This window comes from Amphibalanus amphitrite, unplaced genomic scaffold (genome assembly GCF_019059575.1).
Source record: "Amphibalanus amphitrite isolate SeventyFive unplaced genomic scaffold, NRLGWU_Aamphi_draft 000077F_arrow, whole genome shotgun sequence".
NCBI classification, from domain to species: domain Eukaryota; kingdom Metazoa; phylum Arthropoda; class Thecostraca; order Balanomorpha; family Balanidae; genus Amphibalanus; species Amphibalanus amphitrite.
In genome coordinates, this window is record NW_024881573.1 from 635001 (window position 1) to 655347 (window position 20347).

General features: G+C 52.9%; 3 protein-coding genes across 3 annotated transcripts in view; 2 read left to right on the plus strand and 1 right to left on the minus strand.

Moving 5' to 3' along the window:
- LOC122379421 (vacuolar protein-sorting-associated protein 25-like) overlaps positions 1-16971 on the minus strand; it is a 74614-nt gene extending 57643 nt beyond the window's left edge. The window contains exon 1 of the mRNA XM_043361637.1: positions 16645-16971. Within this exon, the coding sequence (XP_043217572.1) occupies positions 16645-16694 (50 nt within the window). The 5' untranslated portion in view covers positions 16695-16971. The remainder of the gene's footprint in view (positions 1-16644) is intronic.
- Positions 555-4637, plus strand: LOC122379418 (uncharacterized protein K02A2.6-like). Its single transcript, XM_043361635.1, has 2 exons — positions 555-620; positions 1283-4637. The coding sequence occupies exon 2, from the start codon at positions 1639-1641 to the stop codon at positions 4159-4161; it is 2523 nt and encodes an 840-aa protein (XP_043217570.1). The 5' UTR covers positions 555-620; positions 1283-1638; the 3' UTR covers positions 4162-4637.
- LOC122379419 lies at positions 6387-8681 on the plus strand. Its single transcript, XM_043361636.1, has 2 exons — positions 6387-6673; positions 7324-8681. Exon 2 carries the CDS (start codon positions 7561-7563, stop codon positions 8614-8616), a length of 1056 nt encoding a protein of 351 aa, XP_043217571.1. The 5' UTR covers positions 6387-6673; positions 7324-7560; the 3' UTR covers positions 8617-8681.
- Positions 16972-20347: the final 3376 nt, after the last annotated feature.

Below are 20347 nucleotides of genomic sequence, written 5' to 3' on the forward strand. Positions count from 1 at the left end.
ACGCATTATAGCAAAAATTTCACAATTTTTGATTTTTCAAATCATTTTTCTGTACGAATTTGACATTTAACACCTTATTACATTTTCCTTTCCTACATTTTTCGAAGACCTTAAAGTGCAAATTATGTGTGACTCTTCATTGCCAAACGCATTTAATATGTTACTGTGAAACTCTTCACCACAATATGAAGTGTGTTTTTTGATACTTTCCATGCATGAATCATAATTCATAACGGGTTTGCAGTTATGCCTTCTGTTGTGGCGAGAACTAATTTAGTGGCGCTGACCGCGCAGCCGATTGGCGCGGACGCGCAATTATCGTTTGAGTTTTACGCCTTTGTTGATAGTGTTGGTCGTTGCGGTGATTATGATTTTATATTACGATCGACACTTAGTTAGTAATATGTTTGGTTCGAAATGGCTTTGTTCAGTTTCGATCCTTTATTTCGCATAACCTGTTCACCCCCTCTCTTTATGATTGCCAACTGTTTTGGGTCGTAAGGACGAAGAGGTGTCGAGTCACCTCTAGAGTTCTTCCGTTCTTGACCTTGGCCGAGATAGTGTCAGGTGTTTTTCTGTTGTGTGTGTGGGGGAATAAACCGCAAGTGAGGCGGACGCAGGTTTGTCCAAACCTCCCCCACCCCGAGGGCACAACAAGTGGCGACAAGGATGAGATTCGAACTCACGCGGGGAGCGCAGCAGCAGCGTCGGCGGCCTCAGCGTGGTGGGGCCAGGACCCGTGCTGCTGGTCGGGTCTCCACTCATCAGCAACAGCCTCAGCAGCAGAGGCCGGCAGGGAGTAGCAGTAGCCTGTGCTGGGGGTGCGGGCGTGCTGGACACAGGCGAGGGGACCAGTGTTGCCCTGCTGTCAATGTGAAGTGCTCCAAATGTGGGAAAGTGAATCACTTTGCCCAGCACTGTGTCCAGAAGCGAGTGGTGTCCAGTGTTCAAGTGCTGGCAATCGGGGCATCACCAATGACTCTGACAGCCCAGGTGGAGGGGAGGGAGGTCGTGTTCACGGTAGACTCTGGCTCCCCAGTGTCCCTCCTCCCCAGACACCTGGCACCTGGGGCCCTTGAGCCAGCAGCAGAGCGCCTGTGCTCATATGGGGGGAGTGTGTTAGATGTGTTAGGGGTAAAAAGTGTAAATGTGTCATGCAGGGGGGAGTGTCATGATGTAACTGTGTATGTTGTGCCGCATGGTCGTGCTCTGATGGGCCTGGACATGATGAAACTGTTCAAAGTGTGCATCATTGGTGACAGTGTATGCTCTGTGTCCACAGACCCGTCCTGTCATGCCAGCCCAGTCCCTTCGCCCGTCGGGCCAGCCGAACCTGCCAGCCCTCACGCCGGTCAACCTGCCTCACCGTCCGGACCTGCCTCTCCGACTGGACCTGTTTCTCCGTCAGGAGAGCAGCCAGCCATCCTGGGCTACCAACACCGGGTGACCATCGACCCAGGGGTGGCGCCAGTGCGCCAGCCCCTGCGGAGGCTGCCCTTGGCAGTGCTGGACGAGGTGAGTGCCAGGCTCAAGGAGCTGGAGGAGCAAGGGATAATTGAGAAGGTCAGTGCATCTACCTGGGTCTCTCCTCTTGTGGTGGGAAGGAAGCGGGATAGGTCCATCCGCCTGTGTGTAGACATGAGGCGGGTCAACAAAGCTGTGATTACGGATGGCTACCCGCTCCCCAGGATCGAAGATGTCCTTGACCGCCTGAGTGGGTCTCAGGTCTTTTCCAGGCTGGACTTAAAGGATGCATATCACCAGCTGGAGCTCCATCCTGACAGCAGAGACCTAACGACTTTTATAAGTCATCAGGGACTCTACCGGTTCCGGCGCGTCAACTTCGGCCTCGCGAGCGCCGGGCCGTGCTTCCAGAGAGTGATGGCGTCCATGCTGGAGGGGGTGCCAGGCGTGGAGGTATACCTGGACGACATCCTGGTCCACGCGCCGTCCCAGGCCGAGCACGACGCCCGTCTGAGGGAAGTGCTGCGGCGTTTCGATGCCCACAAGGTGCGGGTCAACTGGCCCAAGAGCGTGACGAATCAGAGCGAGCTCTCCTTTCTGGGATATCTGGTCTCGTCAGCTGGTGTCCGCATCGACCGGGAGCGGATCAGGCCGTTATTGGAGGCGGCCGAGCCGCGGGACGAAAAGAGCCTGCGCGCATTCCTCGGTGCCGTAGGGTACCATGCGCGGTTTCTGCCGCGGTTCTCGGACGCAGTAGAGCCGCTGAGGGCCGCGCTCCGGGCGGACCAGTTCGAGTGGACGGCGGCGCTGTCCAGCGCGGTCCGCCGCGTCAAGGACGCGATAAGCGAAGCACCAGCACTGTGCATGTTCAGCACGGAGCTACGAACGGTGCTCTCCACTGACGCCAGTGACGTCGGCTGCGGTGCGTGCGTGACGCAAATGGACGCCTCGGGTCAGCCCAGGGTCATTGCGTACGCCTCGAAGTCTTTCTCGGCGGCCGAACGCAACTACTCGGTAGTGGAGAAGGAGGCGCTGGCATGTGTATGGGCCGTCGAGAAGTTTCGCCACTACCTGTGGGGTCGGCGATTCACCCTCCGAACCGATCACCAAGCTCTCTGCACCATTTTCGGTGTCAAGGGCTCCAACCGCGTCGGCCGGCGAGTCGCGAGGTGGGAGGCCCGGCTGCTGGAGTTTGCGTTCGACGTCGAGTACGTCAGGTCGGAGCGGAACGGAGTGGCGGACGGCCTGTCCCGTCTGCCGGTCGCCGAGACCTGGTGGCCTGATGATGATTCTATCCAGATCGCGGCTCTGTCGTTAGCAGCAGCAGTCACGGAGGAGGAGCTGCGGGACGCCTCGGCGTCAGACGAGTGTCTGGACGTGATCCGGGGGTACCTCGCCGGACGGTGGCCTCGCCAGAGGGATGTCGATCCTCGGGCGACTGGTTTTTACCAGGTGAGAGACGAACTGTCCCAGCTCGGACCGCTGCTTTTCCGCGGCGAGCGACTGGTTGTGCCGGCGGCGCTGCGTGAGCGCGTCCTGAGGAACGCCCACGAGGGTCACCAAGGTGAGACAAGGACCAAGCAGCGCCTGCGCGCGCAGTTCTGGTGGCCGCGGCTGGACAAGGAGGTACGTGACCTCCTGCGGAGCTGTGAGGTGTGCACGCAGCATGACGGCCACGTGCGGCAGGAGCGGCCCCCTCTCCAGCCGATTCCTCTTCCGGACGGTCCGTGGCAGCGCCTCATGATCGATGTGATTGGGCCCATGCAGGGGCCCCAGCACGAGCGGTACGGCATCGTCTTGTGCGACATGTTCAGCAGGTGGCCAGAGGTGGCGCTGTGTCGGGACGCGACGGCGGCGTCTATAATCAGCTTCCTGGAGGCGGTGTTCAGCCGCGAGGGGTTGCCGTTGGAGCTGGTCTCCGACAACGGTCCAGCGTTCCGGTCTGCCCAACTCCGTAATTTTTTGACCCGACTGGGGGTCAAGCAGACTTTCAGCTCACCATACTCTCCGCAGTCCTGCGGCATGGTGGAGCGTCTGAATCGGACGGTAAAAGACGCCATCCAGTCGGCCCGGCTGGCCCGGGAGCCGCGCTCGGAGTACTTGAGGCGGTTCCTCACTGAGTACCGGGCTACCCCGCACGCAGGTACGGGAGAGACGCCGTTCCGGCTGATGCGGGGGCGGGAGGCACGGACGTTGCTGGACGTCGTGCCAGGTGAGGTTTCCTCGCCGGACACCGGCGGTGAGCTTCGTGCGCGACACGAAAAGTATCAGGCGGCCTACAAAGCCAGATATGACCGGGGGTCGACCGGCGCCCCGCGCTGGCGCGTCGGCGACTGGGTTCGGGTCCGACAGCCGGTGAGTGGACGTGTGGAGGGCCAGAGGGCCGTGCAGATCAGCCGGAGGACTGGCCCGGTAAGTTACCGGCTCACCAGCGGCGAGCGTGTCCACGCTAGACGCTTGGTGCCCGGCCGGCCAGAAGGTGAGGACGCGGCCGCGCCGCGGGGTGGTCCCGGCGGTGGTGCTTATCCAGTTCCTGAGCCCCGCCCCACGCCAGTGCGCACCCGCTCCTCGGCACTCAGAAGTCCTGCTCACAGCCGCTGTCCAACCCCAAAGTGTACCGCCCCGGCGGGTGAGCCAGGGCCCCGCCGTAGCAGGCGGGGTCGCAGAGGCCCAGATCGGTTCACTCCGGGCGAGTAGCGTTTAGGATTGGGCTATCATCGTAAGTTACGTTTGATAGCTGTGAGTGTAATGGTTTCCGCGGATAGTGGGAGGCTTAAGAAGCGGGAGTGTTTCCCATTAAAGAGAGGGGTGGTGTTGTGGCGAGAACTAATTTAGTGGCGCTGACCGCGCAGCCGATTGGCGCGGACGCGCAATTATCGTTTGAGTTTTACGCCTTTGTTGATAGTGTTGGTCGTTGCGGTGATTATGATTTTATATTACGATCGACACTTAGTTAGTAATATGTTTGGTTCGAAATGGCTTTGTTCAGTTTCGATCCTTTATTTCGCATAACCTGTTCACCCCCTCTCTTTATGATTGCCAACTGTTTTGGGTCGTAAGGACGAAGAGGTGTCGAGTCACCTCTAGAGTTCTTCCGTTCTTGACCTTGGCCGAGATAGTGCCAGGTGTTTTTCTGTTGTGTGTGTGGGGGAATAAACCGCAAGTGAGGCGGACGCAGGTTTGTCCAAACCTCCCCCACCCCGAGGGCACAACACCTTCTATTTATGTTAATGCTTACATATCTGTCATTCCCACTATATAATTTCTTACAATCTTATGCTGGGGCGCGGGTTAAGTATGAAATGCAGGCGATGTGTCAAATGTCTATAGTTAGGTACAATATTTCTGTCAACTTGTATTTTAAAGGCTATGTAGTCGGCTGTCATTTCGCCAAATATGCTGCAAACTTTGACACGTTGCTGGTAAAGCATCTTTTTGTTCATTGAATTGACCTGACTATATTCTTTAAAGGTTAGGTGAATGATGCATAGCATTTACGAATCCTCATTTGATGAGTCATTGTCAACTTAGCCGATGCTGGTACCAACGGATTTTGAGTTGAAAAGTTGCATAGCTCGTCATTTATCCTGATCCCATTCCAATTAATCCATTTAGCGCTACATGTGCCTGACTATGGCTCCGACTTGGACGTTTTTTTGCTGTCCATCGGTGACATAGATTGGAACGTGTTAGTTGCACATCAACGTGACTATCCTTTGATCTTTCCCAGCTCCGATAATCCATCCTTCCTGGATCCTGGAGCACCCTGGATCAACGACCAGATGATGCGCGACGCTGCTCTCAAGCTCGAGCAGCGAAAGGCAGAGCTGGAAGCGAAGGAGGCAGAACTCGAGGCCAAAGAGGCACACCTGACACGCAGAAAAAATGCGCTGAAGACGCACCACCGACGCCTGCAGCAAACAACTAGTCGGGCCAAGCAGCGAGCAAAGAGGCTTCGCGAACAGAACAAAGTGCTTCGCACGCGAAACGCCGTTCTAAAAGCCTCCTCTTCGCATGCCAGTGCCCTTGCTGAAGCCGGCCCGCTGACTGCCGCTCAGCGACGCGCTCTGGTGTCAGGCAAGCGCGTCAGATGGTCTGACAAGGATGTGGGAACCGCTCTGGGCCTACGCATTCTGTCGCGGAGGGCCTACATTTACGTGAAAGAGTGTATGCGGATCCCACTGCCCTCGTTCGCCACCCTATCTGAGTGGACGCGCGATTTCCGCATGACGCCCGGGCTGATGGAGCCAGCCTTGGCAGTGCTCGAAGCTACTGTCACTGATCTCAGCGACATGGACAAGCTCTGCGTTCTTGCGTTCGACGATGTCAGCCTGGATGGCAGAGTGTGCTATGACCAGGCCCGAGATGTAATTCTGGAGGCGTCGAAGATGCAACTTGTGATGGTGCGAGGCCTCACGGCTGCATGGAAGCAGCCCATAGCTTACGACTTCGACACCAACATGGCGCCAAACACCCTGAACGACATCATCTTTCGGCTTGAGAAGATCGGCCTCAAAGTAATGGCAGCTGTTAGCGATATGGCGTCTCCCAACGAGAGTCTGTGGACCAAACTTGGGATCACCAGTGCGTTCGGTGATGGGCCTCTGCGCACCTGGTTCTCGAACCCAGTGGACCCGCTCAGGTATGTTCTCGTCATCATCATCTAATCAAATCGTCGTTGCTCTTTCGCGTCAGTCACATTTTACTTGTGTAAGAGATTTTTACGAGCCGTGTTCAGTTATGCACAGTTTCATCTACGTGAAAGGAGCTGTGCTATTTTGACCACAACGATTAAATTGTATGGGGCTTTCAGTGTTATACAACAGCTATAAATCTATTGATCAAACTGTATTAACGGCATCATTTTACCTGTTTTATATGAAACAACAACGAAATGCCCTAATTATTCTGTTTCAGGAAAGTGTGGGTCTTCGCTGATTCACCGCACCTCTTGAAGCTGGTGAGGACACATGTGCTTGGCAAGGGCCTAGAGCTCCCCGACGGCACTGTCCTCGATGCCGGCTTCTTTGAGGAGGTTTGGAGGATCGACAACGCCGGAGCCGGGGTCCCTCCGAACAGCTCCGGCCGGGACGCATCCACGAGTACCGGGAGCACTCAACGCGACTCATCGGTGCCATCGAGACCCTCTGCTCTGGCCAGTGATGGGCAGTTGAGGCTGTGCCCACGGCTGGGTCGTGGCCACATTGACGTAATTATCCATCTCTGACATAATTGTCTGTCCGCCTGGTTGTGCCTGTTTGTCTTTGGCTCTGTCTGTCTGTCTGCCTGTCTGCCTGTATCTCCCTCTCATTTTCACAGGAAAGCACTACGATTTGACATTACCCGAACACCGCTTAAACTTCTATCACCTCTCCATTCACTCTATAATATCTATGGTCCTCTCGTTGCCGGCTCCCTTGACCATTTCTCGTGAAATATTTTCTATCATTTCTCAGCACGAAACCATTATTACGTAGCGCCTTCGTAATCGATAACAATTATTCAAGAACATTATTCAATTATTTAATTCATTATCAGCCTCGAAACCATATTGATATTTCCTATAGCTCTTGGAAAGAGTATTCCCTATTTTCTGAGATTACGGTCCTGACATCGTTTAATGTTTAGCTTGTATGTATAAACATACTATCATTGGCTAGTTTTAAATGTATGCATCTGCAGTTCCTTCCGCTATTAACAATGAAAATCGTGCCGAATGACGATTGACGAGTCGATTAATGTTGTATTTACTTTCACCAATTATTGTCTGTGCATTATTGCCGTCCTTTCGTTGGACAGCTTTGGGTGGTGGTATTGGTGTACCACGCTCTAACATAGTTTTTTTCGATTTGGTTTCAGGCCCGCGGTCAGACCAGCCAGAGAGTGTACCTCGCGGTCCAGCTACTCTCCGAGAGCGTGGCTGCAGCGGCCGAACTCTACCTCCCTCACCGAGCCAGTGAGGCACGAGCGGTGCGCATCTGCGATCGATGGTTTGATGTCCTGAACAGCCGGTGTAAATCTGACGTCAAGGCCGAGCGGTGTGCCTTTGGCGTTCAGCCTGCCATCGAAGAGCAGCAGCGTGATGCTCTTCACAGCATGGAGGCTCTCATGCGAGGCACGGTGAAAGTGGGACAGCACCGCGACGACGCACAGCCAAGGAAGAAGTCGCGCAGACCGAGCTCCAAGCTGCCATTCCAAGACGGAATCATCCGGAACTGCCGCTCCCTGCCAGGCCTGCTGTCAGACGTCCGTGACCTTGGAGTGACGTACCTGAAAACGGCGCGGGTAAACCAGGACCTGGTGGAGAACTGCTTTTCACAGCTTCGCGCCATGTCCGGCGCTAACACCCACCCCAACGCCGTGGAGATGCAGACGCGCCTACGGTACCTGATGATGGCGCCGCAGCCTCTCATCGCGGTGAGGACGGGCTCTGCGAGCAGCACGCCCGTCCAAATGGAACAGCCGGACCGCCAGCGGGCTCAGTTCCTCACTGGGCAGACCCTGAACCTCGGCCCCTCTGCCCAGGAGAGGCCGACGGCAACGCAGCCTGGGGACACCGCGCCATTCCTATCGAACGAGGCAATGGCTGCCCTGGGTGCGCCTCAAGAGGAAGTGGTCCACGCCGTCGATGATCTGGAGATTGTTTTTGAGGATCTCGAGTCGCTTCCCTGCGACCCGATGGACGACCAGGCCTCCAAGGATCCTGGCATCCCCGGAGAGCCACTGGAGGAGGCGCTGTCCTTCGTGGCGGGCTACGTGGCTGCCAAGTGCCACCGTTTCGACCCCACCCTGGGCAGTAAAACTTCTGTGGCGCCAGTGTCCACTGGGTCTCAGCCAGCTGCCTGGATTCGAACTCTGAGCCGCGGAAACCTCACCATCCCCAGCGAGACTTGGTATGCCACCGCTCGGCAGCTGGAGAAGATGTTCCTGGAGGAAATGGGAGATCGGTACTCCAGCAGGAACGGACTGAAGTCCTACCTGACAGCCTGTGTGGAGGCCTGCTCTCCCGGACTGCACAGGCGCGTGGCACAGAAGTATGTGAGCACTCGTATGTGGCTGCGCATCCGGTGGCTCAATGAGGGGAAGAAAGCTGAGGCGGTGCTGCGTCGTGCTGCAAGGCAGCTCCGGCAGCATGCCAGCTCCACCCTGTAGAATGTAGATCAATGAGCGAGCCTCGCGCAATGGGTGATTGGCGAACAGACAGTGGTGGTGATCGCTCCTGGAATACTAATTGGGATCGTTGCACGTTTTTTATTTGCTTTTTCAGAAAGTGGTTACCTTTAGTTCTCTTGCGCTTTGCCGTGTTTAAGCGTGTATTTTGTTTTGTGTTTTGTTTGTTTGTTATTTAGCTTTCACGAGCTGCCCGAGCTTTACAATATGTCATTCACAATGCTGCGGTTTAAGTTACTTGCCTTGTCGGCCATAAAACCTCAGGCTCAGTTTGTCGTGATGTCGTGATCGTGATTTGGATGATACAACCGAGTAACAGACACTAATGACGTGTATACTGTATGAGATGATGAACATTCACAAGAACCAACGAGTCCTGTAGCCTGCTCGTTACTGGAACAGATTCCGAACTTGATCCGCCCATGCCTGCCGCTCGCCGTAGGCCTATTCGGCAGCGGTGATGGTCGCTACCGTAATTTTGAAACCGATGCAACTTGAGTTGGCCTTAATGGCAATGGATGGGTTAAGAGTCATAGATCTTAACGGGGTTGTGATCCGCCACACACCATTCTCAGACGGGTCTCGGTGGGGGATTCAATGCCCATGGTGGGGAATGGGGGACACCCATGACAATATGATATAGACCTACACCCGGGACTCTGATGGCGCCATATCGATCCATGATGGACCTACACTGTTGACTGTACCCTGATTGGTCTAAAGACCTCTCTGATTGACATTAATGGGACATTAATGAGCCTAATTGGGTCTAACTGGTCCTTGGCCAGCCTAAAATGTCCTATGCCCCCGAAATTATTTCACACCAGATTATTGTACTTCTTGACCGGCCCTTATCGATCTTCACCGGCCCCTTATTGCCCAATTCGGACTCTGATGGGGCTACGCCGGCCCCATATCGGCCTTTTTCGGTTCCCGATGGGCCTACATTTGGCCTACATGAACCTCGTACGACCATATACCGGCATATATGACCCCAATCAGCCGTAATCCATACTCGCAATGTACCGGTGTACTTTTTGCTATTATGACGCCGGAAATATAGCAGAATATCATGGTTATGTGGTACCGTTACATAGCCAATGGTCGTGGAAAGCCATTGCCGACCCAAACATGACCCTAAACGTAACAGAGAATAAATGAGAACCCGTCAAAGATCCAAAGTACGTTAAACGCCATAGGAAATAACTGCAGTCCCCCGCAATTTCGTCACGAGCAAGGAGCCAATCAGCGTCGAGTAATACCGAACGCTGATTGGTCGATTTCCGCTAGCATGTAAATGCTGCTTGCGCGTATTTCCATGAACAAGTGAGGGTCGCGGCAACTAATTACCGCTTGTCACCACTTTTTCGTCGGGAGCGTTCTACCTGGTTTATATAGCCTTGATTGTGTCTAAACACAATGTCGAATTCAAACTGTAAGCCTGTATTGGTATTGTTTCTTTAATTTGGCTGTCAAACATTAATTTATGGTTTGGAATATTATTTTATGTAAAATAATTGATATGAAACAGCCGTCTCTAAAGTTATGACCCCATCTCACCACATTAAAGTGGCAGAAATGACAATGATCAGCTGGCGCATTTTTCTTGGCCGAAGTCAGAGCGCGCGGCCCGACGCACCACCACCGCACCGCAAAGTATGAGCAGAAGCCGCGCCCAAAGCCAGGGCCCCGGTAACGTGAGGTAGCCGAGTCGGGGCAGCGTGCGCTGACCCAAGCCGGGGCCGCGGCTTTGGGCGCGGTCTACCGCATCCCCGCGGGCAGCCCCGGGCTATCTATCACATGACACCGGGAGGACGCGCGGCCCGGCTTGGGTCAGCGCACGCTGCCCCGACTCGGCTACCTCACGTTACCGGGGCCCTGGCTTTGGGCGCGGTCTACCGCACCACCTAACAGGCGTGTTCGAAACCGCAGGAGATGATGAACGGGTTTATCGAAACTTGATTGGATGAGCCTATCGGCAATAGCGATTTCAGTGTGTGCATTTATTGTTCATAGTGGTGTGAAATGTGGTTGGGGTACGACCGACAACCCGTCGGGGCGAATTTCGCACTGGGGTACTCAAAATTTGAAGAATTTAAGACGTTTCCATGAGTTTTGAAGGTATGGATAAGTTCTAAAAATCCGGTTCTCCTTATCTGGGCCATTAACTCCATACGGTCCAGGAAAGCTGGCACACTACCTTTAAGATCTAACGGCAAAAGCGCCTACCTATGTGTTTGTATTGTTCACGTCGCGCTGACCTTAGTTGCTGCCCGGCCGGGGCCGATAACGGTGGCTGGCAACAGCTGGCCTGTAGATGCGGTCACGTGACGCCCTGGGGCGTCCTGGCAGTCAGTGCAGCGCGGTCGGCTAGCGAGTGGCGGGCTCGCCACACTTGCGTTCGGAGCGGCCTGGGCCGGCCGGCGGGCGAGCCGCGCGAACGTGCGCCAAATCTTGGGCCGAGCGGCCTGTCGCTGTTGGACCGAATCTCCTTGGGCAGTTCGTTTCTTTTCTTCTCTTTGCATTGGCAGGGAATACGTCCTTGATCACGTGGTGATGTCTTGCACCACTTTCAGGTAATGTGGGAATTAATGCGTGCTAATTCTGAAAAAGGGCCACTGTGCAATGTTACAGCAATTTGTTGTAATTGCAGCAATTGCTGTAACGTTGGTTTGATAAAGGCCAGTGGCCGAAAGCTCACCGTTTTTTGTGGCCGAAAGCTCACCGTTTTTTTAATACATTATTCAGCTTTTTGCATCTTGAATGTCGAGGAAAAGGTCAATTTATTTTACTAATCTAATTGTATTCAATATGTTCCTCGCTCGAGAGCTTAACAATGTTACCAATGCAGCCTGTTGATGGAAGACAGACCGCTACTCGACCTCAAACCTCCCTACTGGCTGATGGAGCAGCGACTGCAACGGGAGCGCTAGCCCTCCAAGCTGATATTGATGCACCTGTGGCATGGTCTGACAAATGGCAGCTCCCGTTCAATGAAGAGAAGTTTAAGGTTCTGCATCTGGGTACAAATAATCCCAAACTCCGATACACAATGCGAGGAGTGTGTCTGGAAGAGACTGAATCTGAACGGGACCTTGGCATTCTGGTAGACTCCTCCCTAAAATTCCGGAGGCAAGCATCCGCAGCCATGGCAGAGGCCAACCAGATCTTAGCAGTGACCAGGCGGTCATTCGAATTGATGGATGAGTGTACTCTTCCCCTGCTGACTCTCGTTCGCCCTCACCTGGAGTTTGGCAATGTAGCTTGGGGCCCATTCAATCGAGGTGATCAACTTCTAGTCGAACGCGTCCAAAGAAGGGCAACCCGCCTGGTAGCCTCTCTCAGACACCGCCGGTACGAGGAACCTCTGGAGGCACTGAAATTGCCATCACTGTTTTATCGGCGACGCCGAGGTGACATGATCCAGGTGTACCAAATCTTTCATGGAGGGGTTGATCTGGCTCCAGAAGTTCTTTACTGCCGCTGCATCCGACCGCACCCGAGGCCATCCATGGAAAATCGCAAAACCCAGAGCTGAGTCAAGACCAAGGAGACAGGCTTTCAGTGCCCGGGTGGTCAATGACTGGAACGGCCTGCCCATGTCAGTTGTTGGCGCCGGCTCTGTTGAGCAGTTCAAATCTGAACTCGACGCCCACTGGGCAAACTTCAGGTACAGTCCTCAGCAGACTGCGTGGTAGGTATTCTTTTTTTTCGACAAAACCAGTAATAACTCAAAGACTAATGACTATGTTGTCAGTCGGTCGAAACTCACGGAAAATAGAGGCGCCATGCTCTACCGTAAACCGGGGTGACTTTTTATCACTTTTGACCAGTAGGGGAGAGTGGGGAAAGATGCCCAGGGTTTTACTATGTCATATATTATTCGAAAATGACGATCGGAAAGCAAAAACTTGGAGTTTCATCGGAAGCCAACATCATTTTTCTCCAAAAATATCACACTTTTGTGCCTGAAATATGATAACTTTTTTTGCTATTAAGCATTTTTCTGAAGATGTGAAAGGGGGCGTCTTACCCCACAGGGTGGGAAAGACGCCCCCTGGCGTTGGGTAAGATGCCCCCTGCACTATAAGTGACATAAATGGGCACGTGAATCGCCTGAACGAATCAGTAGTCCCTTCGAGCCTGCAGTAGACACCAAACGTCATCGTAAGGGCCCTCAAAAGTGGTCGTAAGGGGCTTCAGAGGTCATCGTTAGGGCTATCATAGTCCAGCGTGGCCAAACAAGCCTCCGTGGTAGCGTTCGGAGACCACTGTGGGGCCTTATAGGTCTTCATGATGCTTGAGGGCCCTCGAGCCCATCGTGAGGACCTCAGATGCCAGCGCGGTCCGTGAAGCCAACGTGGGAGCCCTCAAAGGATGTCGTGAGGGGCCCTGGAGCCAATAATGGGGCCCACAGAGGCCGTCGTGAGGGCTCTCAGAGTCAGATGCCGCCCAAAAAGTCGCTGTGTGAGTCGTTGTGTGGGCCGAGAGACCGGCATGGGGAGCACCCGACCGTACTGGACTCTTAATAGTCCCAGATCGGCTTTTATCTCTCATCACAAGCATGTAATAGGTTGACGGGCTGCTTGAAGGACAGCCTACGGATTAAGGGGGGCGTCTTTCCCCATCAGGACAGGGGGCATCTTACCCCAAGGTACCGAAGTACCATTAAACCAGTACAGTCTGTCTTAAAAGTACCGCGCAAAGTGACGGTGGATCCATCGAGCCTGACTGAGGAAGGGCCTGCTAAATTTGGGTCACCGAAGCAATTGACATCCTCGTCCATTCCCTAGGTCAATTGGTCGGTGACTTTCAAATTAAAGCAGGCCCTTTCTCCGTCAGGCTTGGTGGATCCACCGTCACTTTGCGCGGTACTTTTAAGACAGACTGTACAATTTGTTAGCCATAAAACTACACCCTGAAACAAACTGCTTGGGACACAGTACACGCATGTTAACCCGCGCGGGGCTGGGGGGGGTAAATTTTACCCCCCCTCGCGAATTTTTGTGATATCTCAAAAACGGCGGCGCGCAGCGCCGCCAAACTTTCAGTACCTTTTCTTACATCAATTTGACACGTTCCCTGAAATTTGAGCGAAATCCGTCGGAAAATTTTTGAGAAATTGACGTTTTAGTGACGTCATGTTCGCCATTTTCGCCTCAAAAACGGCAAAAGTTCAAACGCCGCTAACATCTTCATTTTTAAAGGAATCAAGACGTAACAAAAAAGGTTATACGTAATTTTACTTTGTCTGTCAAATGGCTATCTCGGTTTTTTGAAAATTTTGGATTTTGGCCTAATTTTTTTCAAAAAACTGACTTTTTTGGGAAAATCATTATAAAATCCAAAATTTTGAGTCTATCGAAAAAACCGGAATATATGTCAGAGAAGTGGTCTATGTGCACCTAAACACCAAATTTTAGAAGAATCGGTTCAAAAATGTGGGAGTTATTCAAAATTTTATGACGTCACGACACACAATTTTTTTGAAAAATGACTTTTTTGGAAGTTCTAGACCTCGTACGGAAACAAAAATAGCACCATTCGATTCGCCGTGAAAAACTGCATCAGATAGACACCTTTTTAGGCCTTAACAACCAACTTCAAAATTTGACCTCACTTGACCTGACCTTGACCTGACCTCGACCTGAAATTCATCCAGAGGTGGTCCATATCACTTATTGAGTGTGCCTATTGAATTCTATGAGTAAAATGACCCATAAAACATGTGTCGCACATGCCCTTTTCTATATTTTGTTTTTTGGTGACCTGACCTGACCTGACCTGACCTTGACCTTGACCTCTGAATGATATTGTATGCAACGAATATTGTCTTGGTAGCCTAAGAACACGTTTTGGGCGATCAGTCTCAGTCCATGACTCCATTCTTCGGCAACTACGGTGCAAGGCCGATACTGTAGAAACTTGCAATTTGTACCCTTGACCTGACCTTGACCTTGACCTCAAACTTTAAATTAAGTACATGTTTTTAGTAGTTCGTGATGAGAGCTTTCGATTGGCGTTTGAATTTTCCAAATCGGACCATTAGTTCGGGAGATAACAGGGGGGGTAAAATTTACCCCCCCCCCCAGCCCCGCGCGTTCGGCTGGAGACCCCAGCCCCGCGCGGGTTAATGTATCACGACTATATCAAGGGACGCAAAAATTATCTACCTTCTTTGATATTTACAATGTTTTGACACCAAAATATTTTTTGAAAGCAGCAAATAAAAAACATACATTCACCATCCAGCCGTTGCCCAACTGAGCTTCGCAAATTTTTGTGCAGTTAACAAGGCAGGCTTCCGCTTTACGCTAAGAACATTAATTTCCGGGTTCGATTCTTTGTTTGGCCCCTAGACGGGGTGGGGCGTCTTTCCCACCCTGGGCATCTTACCCCACTCTCCCCTATGGTACAATATCTTCTATATCACTTGAGATTTCACTCTGGAAACTGTTTCATCATACCAATTGGACAATTCTCTATCTAACTGAGTACAGAAAATGTCTTGAAATTTATCATAAATATTTTATTTTTTTACAAAAAAAATGATCATTCTCACCCAGAGGTTGGGGTTACTATGATCACTACATTAAAATCACCTTATATATGCCATAGGAGCCCTCAGAAGGGGCTTGTGTGATAAACTTACATGTTTTAAATAAAATCAAAGGCTTTGCTTGACAAAAACTCACACATTTTACAGCAAAACTATGAACCATTGAGGTATTAAAATAAAGTTGCGTGCTCCGGGTCTAAACTCACATTACAGAGCTATAACCAGCAAAATTAGCTACTTTCACCTCTGACTTCAAGATCAAGTAACAGTCACAGATGTCCTAAGCCACAGGCTACCTGTCCTACATCATACTTTGTCTGCTGGTGGCTGTGGGACCACCTGCCACACTGCTCATGCCCCTCCCAGTTGATTGTCTTTTTCACTTCCCATTGACGCTCCAATTACCATTGAGATAAATCGGCTCAATGCTCATCCTCCATCCTCAGTATCTAAGTCTTTCCTTTCTCTTTCTTTAGCTGGGGGTCTTTCTCATCTTTACCATTATTATTGCTGGAGATGCTAGCAAATTTATACTTCATGCCAATGACAACAAAAAAACAAGCTGTGACATCAACATGATTATTCTGACTGGGACCCAAAGTGTATGCTATAATGTTTCATTGCTTTATTTAACCATTGGCATAGAAAATACAGTTCACAGCAGCTAAGTGCTCATTTTAGGCCCGAAATTGGTCTATGATCAAAGTCACCCCAGGTATCATTGTCACCCCGGTTTACGGTACTCCTTCGATTGGGTATAACACTAAACAAAGTACCTATATGCCTTGTGTGGCAACAAAATGCAAAAGTTTGTTTTGGGGGCAAATATAAACTTTTGGGTTTTGTTGCCAAACTGGATGGAAAATGAATGCGATGGTAAAGCCAATCTAAGGTGCGGAGTCTCGCACATCTTGCTGTTATGATTTCCGAGCGACCGATAGCATAGTATCAGCGTTATTCTCGGTTTTGTCGAAGAAAGAATACCTACCACGCAGTTTGCAGAGGGCTGTACCTGGTACCTGACTGGAGATAGTCGAGTCTCAAAGGGTTCAAGCTCAATGAGAACGGTTCCCTACAGGCCAAGTGGCCTTTAAAATTCTGATCAAATTAAGGTAAGGTAAGGTATGGAGTGGCAAGTTCTTTTAGTAACAACCAGCGTAACATTACGCCTTTTTGAAGAAAATGATCTAGGTTTTCAATGTTTTTTTTTCTCATCCTAGATTTTTTTGTCATCATTGTCACACCCAACCAGAATCCAATTTCAGAACACTGCTGTTATTGTTATGTAGGTGTTCAGCCACTACTGGGCCCATGCTCAAGCACCCTCAAACCCCTAATTGTCCAACCCCGCAGTAGGTAGGAAGTTATAACATTTCAACAAAAATTTGTCTAAAGATTTCTCCTAACCTCTAGAATCAGAATCAGCACGTAGCAAGAAGGTAGGTACTTACGTAAAGAAGGGTGGAAACTGGTATTGCCAAGGCCACTCAAATTCAGTCATGATAGTAAAACTACACACAATTCCAGTCCTGTCAAAAGATCTCAATCCAAACGAAGGGGTCCTAAGGCCATGGATGCTGCATGGATGAAAGAACCGAGTGCTGTTCACGGACACCTGCGGCAACTGCGGTAGCTGCGGTAGATCGCATGCTGTAAGTCCCGCCCACTTGTGCGCACGTCATCACGCGTTCGTCTGAGGCGGCCGTAGCGCTGTTCGGCAGTCGGCTAGGTATTTTGTCAGGGTATGACGCATTCCGCGAGCCGACGTCACGGGCGATGGCGTCGCCCGTCGGCTCGCGCGCGAGCCGAGCGCCAACGACAAACTAACGGGAACCCTCGGACACCCTCGGGGCATAAACCGAGGAGTAGCGTGTTGAGCGAGCCTTATAAGGGAAATTCATATATTTTCGTTTCTCAAATGATAATCAGGGTATCTCTTACCTTTTTAGGTATCATTTAGGCTTAGGTACCTAACACTTCAGTTGCCAAATATCTGCAATTTATTCAAACGAAGGCATTTTCAGTAAATATCAATGCTATAGACCGAAATCTTTTGAACAAAAACTCCAACCAATAGAAATAAAAATAACTTATTTTATTCCAACCATATCCTCCACATTAACAACATAAAAACTCACTTTTACACACATCATTCATAATAAAGCATACTAACACGCCGCTTTAGACGATTGCGGCGTCGAGTGGCGCGCTGCTAGCGCTCTTTTTCGATCGCAGAGACCCTGCACGCGCGCGAGCACACTACGTCACGTCCGGGGGCACAGGTATATGAAAAATCGCAGTGACGTAACACTTTTCTCGCTTCTCATTGGTCAATAGCCCGTTGCCGGGGTAACGTGCACGTATGTGAGCGTCGGCAAGAGTGGCCGCCGATCAGGGCTCGTGCCAATTTTCCGCCCAAGTTACACGAATGCGCAACTGCCGCGCCACTTTGCATGACAAATGGTTCCTGCGGCCGCTGCGGTCGGATCGTTTCGACCGCAGGAGACGCAGGCGACCGCAGCCGGCCGCAGCCGTATGACGTCACACCACCCGCCCCATCCCCACTTTCTGTGACGTCATTACCCGGCTGACCGCCGAGCCGCAGCTACCGCAGCTACCGCAGGTGCCCGTGAACAGCACTCTGGGTAGGCTGGGTAGGCCGGTGAAAGATGGCGACCTGTCAGCGCTGACAGAGCTGTCTCGTGAGCTCCACACCGCGGTGAGCGTCCTACAGTGTCTGCACTACGAGCACGACCTCGCTGCCGCCACGAACGTCACCACTGTGACTGGGAAGCTACCAGCCTCCCTCGCCTGGAGGTGGGGCGAGCACATGGTGGAAAACGGCATCACTCGTCCGACGCTCGTCGATCTCGACGAATGGCTTCGCCGTCATGTGTCAGCTGGTCGGTTGGCCTTGAACGTGACCACCAAGCAGCTGCCGAAGGTCGAGGCTAATGACGCTGAGTGCCGCCCGAGACGCGTGTTTACCACCACGTCGGCGCGGCCCACGCCGGCGGCTGTAAAGCGGGAGAGGACAGCTGCCATAAAGTCATCTGCAGCGGACGGGAACAGCGACTGGTGTGCCATGTGTCAGCAAACACACGACCTCCAGCACTGTGACGAATTTCTCGCGCTGACTGTGAGTGAGAAGGCAGAGTTCGTCGGGAGAAACGGACTGTGCTTTAACTGCCTGGGTCGCGATCACATCAGCGCCACGTGTCCCAGTGATGCACGATGTGACGCGGAGCACTGCGGCAGGCGTCATCACACGCTGTTACACAATGGAGGACGAGTGTTTCCGCTGCGCGATTCCGATGATGGTACGCCGTCATCTGCCAAACATGTCGGCACCGCATCGGCCGAGCCTCGCAGTGATGTTCTCCTGCAGGTGGTGCCCGTCACCGTAAATGAACCGGCAGGTAGCCGCACCACGAACGCGCTCCTGGATCTCGGGAGTCAGATCACACTGATCACCGACGACCTGTGTGACCGACTCGGCATCTCGGGGCCCACCGACAAATTGGTGCTGAGTACGCTGAGTGGAACCCAAACGACGACGTCACGACGCGTATCCTTCGCCGTTGAGGCTGTGGGCGGCGACGGCAGGGCACACCGTATACGAAACGCCCAAACGACGCCGACGTTAAACGTGTCAGCCAAGGCAATGGACTGCACAGTGGCAAAGGAGAAATGGCCGCACCTGGACGACCTGGATCTCCCCAGCGCCACCCACGGCCCAGTGGAGGTGCTCCTGGGAACCGACGTCATCGAACTTATTGTGCCGCGGGAAGTGATCGAGGGACCGACGGGAACGCCGTGCGCCGTAAGAACGCTGTTGGGATGGACGGTGACCGGGCGGGCGTCGGAACGCTCGGTGCTCGATGGTGAACACGTTGTCAATCACGTTCGTGTCAGTGATAAAACGAGTGCAGTCGCTGACCTTCACACCCAGAAATCATCAGAGACGACCCAGTGGTGTCACGCAGCCGAGCCGCCGGGCCCGGCCGACATCTTCAGCAGAGGCGGCCCGGGGACGGACCTCGCCCCCGGCGGACCGTGGATACGAGGTCCAGCTGCGCGGTCCGGCCCGGCCGTCCTCTCCGACGACGAGACGAGGGTGACAGCGTGCGTCACCGAGCGAGCGGAGCCGGTCGTAAACGGCAGTGACTTCTCGTCCTGCCTCATGGACTCCGGCGGCCTGCTCAGAGTCGGTGGCCGTCGCTGGAAGCGGAAGAACACGCAGCCGCATGATCGCTCCTGGCGACGCCGGCGGCGAGAGTGTCTCCCCGCGCACGCTGACCGCACACTGCATGTCGATCATGGACACGACCGAGGTCAGGGTTGGCGAACCAGTGCGGCTGACCGACGGAGACGTATCGCGTGGACACCGGCCGATGGGAAGAGCGGAGTGTACGACCCCGGTGTAGACGGTCGTATCCGCGCCGTGGATGCGACGACTGCCACCGGCCAATACAGGCGGCCTGTCAACCGCCTCTGCCGCCTCGAGTGCGACGGTGACGGACAGTATTGATGGGATAATATGCGCGCGCGTGGGACGACTGAAGTGAGTCGTTTACGACCCTGCCGTGCCGCCGGCGAGCAGTGTCGAGATCTGGACATCTATTAGTGTTTCCTGCCCTCGTCATTCGCGGTGTAAGCGTGTCTGTGTGTGTGTGTGCGTGTGAGAGTGAGCCGCTCACTCTGTCCGCGGTCAATGGTCATTTGTGTTTAGTGTTCAGCCATTAGCTATCAACTGTGAGCCGTGTGACGATGCTACGCGTTCACTGTGACAGTGTCCCTCCCGGCCCACTTGGCCGGTCGGTCTACGAATGAGCTAGTTTTACGTCCTTAGAGTGCGCAGTGTTAGATTAGTCTATGGTACCACGCCCATGTTAGCGCTAGTTTCTGTTCGCGTCCGCTCCGTTCGGTAATGCAATGTGTGTTATGTGTTGTACGCTGGGTGGTGGGTGTTTGTGTGTCGGCAATGTGACGGCACTGTCACTGCCGCCAGTGCCTCTCGAGCGAGTGTTCGTAGTTAACGACATGCGTCAGTGCGTGACAACGGTGACAGTGACCGGCGGCCGGCACCGCGCCGTCGTATAGTTTTACGACTGGGCGCGTGATTGTTGTCAGGAATGACCTCCGCCCCGGCCA

Excerpts from the sequence above, each read along its gene's own strand:
- LOC122379418 (XM_043361635.1), top strand. The coding sequence starts at position 1,639 with ATGAGGCGGGTCAACAAAGCTGTGATTACGGATGGCTACCCGCTCCCC.
- LOC122379419 (XM_043361636.1), top strand. The coding sequence starts at position 7,561 with ATGGAGGCTCTCATGCGAGGCACGGTGAAAGTGGGACAGCACCGCGAC.